Source organism: Odontomachus brunneus, unplaced genomic scaffold (genome assembly GCF_010583005.1).
Source record: "Odontomachus brunneus isolate Ranch 3 - 2012 unplaced genomic scaffold, Obru_v1 Obru_scaffold_123, whole genome shotgun sequence".
Classification (NCBI taxonomy): domain Eukaryota; kingdom Metazoa; phylum Arthropoda; class Insecta; order Hymenoptera; family Formicidae; genus Odontomachus; species Odontomachus brunneus.
The window spans coordinates 1,047,793-1,052,137 of NW_022639573.1; the positions used below are offsets into that span (position 1 = coordinate 1,047,793).

Sequence of the window (4,345 nt, forward strand, 5' to 3'; positions counted from 1 at the left end):
TATATATATATATATATATATATATATATATATATATATATATATATATATATATATATATATATATATACATATATGTAATTTATTGCCATTTATAGTTGCTATGACATGTCTTTTCTTCTAAGTATAAGTATTTAATAAATCTTTATTTTTTTATATTCTCAAATCTATCATAATTTTTCATCGTAAAAGTTAAATTTTTTCAAAATAAATTTTGTAGCCTACTAAATTTAGTATTTCAATAAAGAATATCAAATTAAGATAAAAATTTAGTTTGTTTACATTATAAAATTTATAAAGTCAAAACAATAAAAGTTTCGTAATATTTTTATAAAGAGAATAAATCTTTTTTTTTAAATACATGATAATGAGTTTTTTTATTTATAATGTGAGTATATTTTTAGATTATCAAGAAAATATTTCTTATTGAAGATAATTATTATTTAAAAGAAAAAGAGTTAATTGAGTAATTGTTTTTTTTAGCGGTAATGTTTTGCTGTATGATATATGAAGAAAAATGATGTAGTAAAAATTACAATAAAATTTAGTAATCTTGGTTTACATAGAAATTGTACATATTTGTTTTCAAATGTATGTTTGACTTTTTATTACAAAATTATTGTAATTGTGTGAACATTTTTCATATCGCATGTTTATAGTAGATCGTCAAACTTACTATTTACATAGTAATTTACTACAATTACTATAATATATTAATATAATTTAGAAGAAATGTTACAGTTTAGAAGAAATGTTGTAAAATAAAATATAATTTTAATGTAATTTTTATTACAATATTTTCTCAGTGCATAAATGTCAATGACATCAACGTCAAAAATAAAAGTGTTACACACGTTTAACTTTCTACTACAAAATTACTGTAATTACTTGAATGTTTTTTATGTGTTATATTCAAGTAGACCATCAAAGTTATTCCTATAGTAATTTATACCACAATATGTCACTATAATCGAACTTTACAAAAACGTTGCGAAATAAAATATGACAAAAACGAAACTTTCATTATATTAATATTTTTTCTAGATTATATATATATATATATATATATATATATATATATATATACTGTACTTATATTTTCTCTTCATGTAGAAATGTTATTAACATCAATCTAAACGTTTTGGTCGATATTTTTGACTCTCTTTAGTAGAGAAAGATCCATTTTCGCAAAATATCATATTAAGCAATAGACAATCCATTCATAAAATGTTGGCATTCAATTTACTAAAGAATATTTTATCAGGATAGAATATGCTGTAATCTATATGCCATAAAAGAATGCAAATTACGTTTTTATTTGCCTATTAACCTGTGACGAAAAGTGTCTCTGATAATTAAATCAAGAACCAAATCTGCGTAAAAAGCATATTTAAATACCGGTCTTCTCTCTCTTTTTTTATCTCCTCTCTCTGTCTCTCTCGTTATCTCTCTCTCTCTCTCTCTCTCTCTTTCTTTCGCTCTTTCGGGTACATGAGAACGAAACGAAGAGCACTCTTGCCTCCGAAAAAATGAAACGAAAAATGAAGACGATTTTCTGTCGTTTACGGCACAGTTTTCTCTCCGCTCGAGACGCCATCCGCGTTTAAATCTCGCACGGAAATTATTATCATCACTGTCATCATCATCATCATCATCATCATCATCGTGGTCGCCGATTATGGTTATCGCAATTACGGATATAATTTGTAATCGACCGACAATCGCATCTGTAATCCGCGATTAGCAACGGGCTGATTGCCATTTCATCCGTTTCCTCACGCTCGCGGCCCCCCTCGATCTTGGCGGATATTTAACGATAAGAGGAGGACCGGCCCGGAAGGATTAAGCGAGGACGTCTCGCGCTGCCACGGAAGAAGGCGAAGGCGGGCGCGAGAAGTAGGTCGGAGAGAAGTCTCGCTCCTACGTCGCTCGGGCGCACGAGGAGCCGCCGGCTGAGCGCCTCCGTCAGTCTCGCGAAGATATTCCGGGAGTCAACAGGTGCGTAGGAGCAGAGCCTCGGACAACGTCGTCTCCTCTTCGGCTTCTCTTTCACGACACCCCGCTCATTGCTCTCGTGTTCCGCCTCCTTCTCGTCTTCGAGCTTTTCTTGGGAAGGGATCCGCCGGTAACCGTGACGTTTTCCGAGAGAGATACGCGACGGGGTCGCTCGCGTGAATTTTCGCGGATCATGCGGTCCTAAGAGGCGGAAAAAATAGGGTGACGAAGAAGAAGAAGGAGCTTCATTCGGCGCACTTGGTGTCTCCTCCCAGGACGTTTTGCATTTTTTGTTTCCTCTTGGAGACTGCTAGGAAGAAGATTTAGGAGACATGACGACGACGAGGAGACTCGAGGTAATGCCGATCGATTTTTGTAGATCGCTAAATATACGTGTGATTTGTCGCGCATTCGGGACGACGTGATTTTTTTACACGGAGAAAATATTGTAGTAAGAATTACAATAAAATTCTTGGACTATTGTGATCTTGGAGTTGCTATCTATATTTAATTAAAAAAACTTATGCCCTCTTGATTTTTGCCATAAAATCACTGTAATTATCTGAATGTTTTTTTTTTATATCGTATATTTGGTAAATCATCAAGTTTATTATTTCTGTAGTCATTTATATTACAATTTCAGCATAGACTTATTTTACAAAAAATATCGCGAAAAGAAAACATAATTTTAATGTAAATTGTACTACAATATTTTCTCCGTGTGCATTACTACAAACATGGTAAAAGCATTGAAGAAAATTTACATCAGAAAAAAACTATAATATTCTCTCCGTGTACTAAATCTCACGAAATCAAGTTGGACACTTCTGGTATTTTTGGTGAAATCTGAGCGACTATATTTTTATTACTTTTAATAGTAATTTATGCTATAATATTAGTACAGTCCAGTTATGCAAAAGACATTGTAAAGAGAAGTATAATTTTTACTACAGTATTTTTTCTCTATGCTCGGGAGGTTGTACCAATTTTACAAGACCGTTGAACGGGAACATCTGTCATTAGAGTAATTTGTTTTCGAGACTAGTGATCCTTCGCTTCTCAGAATGATTATTCGACATTCGGAAATGTACAGTTAACCTTTTCAATGGTGATTTAAAAGACTATGCGATTTCCCCTAAGGCTAGTTTTGTTCTCATTTTTTAAGCATATCTATACATTCCTTTTATTACTATTTTTTAAAGTATTTTGATAAGTAGAATATTATCATATACTAAATAGAATACTATTTTGAAGAATAGAGTAGAAAAATATATCTAATTTATATTTATCATGAGTTAAAAAGAATATATATATATATATATATATATATATATATATATATATATATATACAATAGTTTAATTAAATCAAATGAAATATAATATTTTATCATACCTGAGAACTTTTCCAGGCGTACATTTAAGGGATTAATCAATACCTATCGTACAGGAGGAAGAGAACTGCCCTTTAGTCTTACTCAAATCCTCTTCCGCTTTGGCAACCAATTATGCTTCTACTTCCACGGGGCATCCGCGGGTCATTAATGATTATACATGGTCCCTCTTTCTCATGAATGGGATCCTAGTAAAACCAAAGCGACGTGTACTGTGATTAATTAACGCGCAAGAAAGATAACATATAGCTTTTCGCGCCCGTGTGTTACATCACACACGCATACAAACACGCATCACACACACATACACACAAACACATATATACACCTACATGCCCATTATCTTCATCTTGCCTTCGCTTACGATGGTCGTAATAACGAACCGTGAACGATTTCGCGAGTTCGATATCATCGCATTAAATCTCCAGCATCGTGAGCCAACATCCGCGCTTTGCGGGCATGCGTAACAATTGATCGCGATGAAATGTAATAATGATCGCGAAGCGCGGGTGAGTTGGTTTCCGGCTGAGCGGCTGTAGATCGGAAGAGGAAAGAAAAGAGAGAGGAAAAAAGAGGAACTAGATCGGCTTAATTGCCACCCAATTAACGTCGACCCGCGGACTTTTTGGAGCGGAAACCGCGGGGTGACATGCATCGGTGCCACTCTGTGTGTGAGCTTCATGTGCGATTCTATGCTGCCCGATGCGCTTTAATGTACCGCGCCGTCGTCCATCGTGCGAGTTAACTGGCCGAGATCCGTTGCAAACTTCGCAACAATGAGATTCGGCCGAATTAGTTGTTGTCACAACGGTGCGCCTGTCTCTTTGTTCGAGGGTAATCCGGCGTCGCTTAGATTAGATGCAGTTTTCCGAGCCCGGAAATGGAATTTGATGAAGACACACACACACACACACACACAGAGAGAGAGAGAGAGAGAGAGAGAGAGAGAGAGAGAGA

General features: G+C 34.7%; 1 protein-coding gene across 1 annotated transcript in view; it reads left to right on the top strand.

The window, feature by feature from the left end:
• Nucleotides 1-1,953: 1,953 nt before the first annotated feature.
• Nucleotides 1,954-4,345, top strand: part of LOC116849667 — a 15,543-nt gene continuing 13,151 nt past the window's right edge. Inside the window, exon 1 of the mRNA XM_032827036.1 lies at nucleotides 1,954-2,351. Within this exon, the coding sequence (XP_032682927.1) occupies nucleotides 2,328-2,351 (24 nt within the window). The 5' untranslated portion in view covers nucleotides 1,954-2,327. The remainder of the gene's footprint in view (nucleotides 2,352-4,345) is intronic.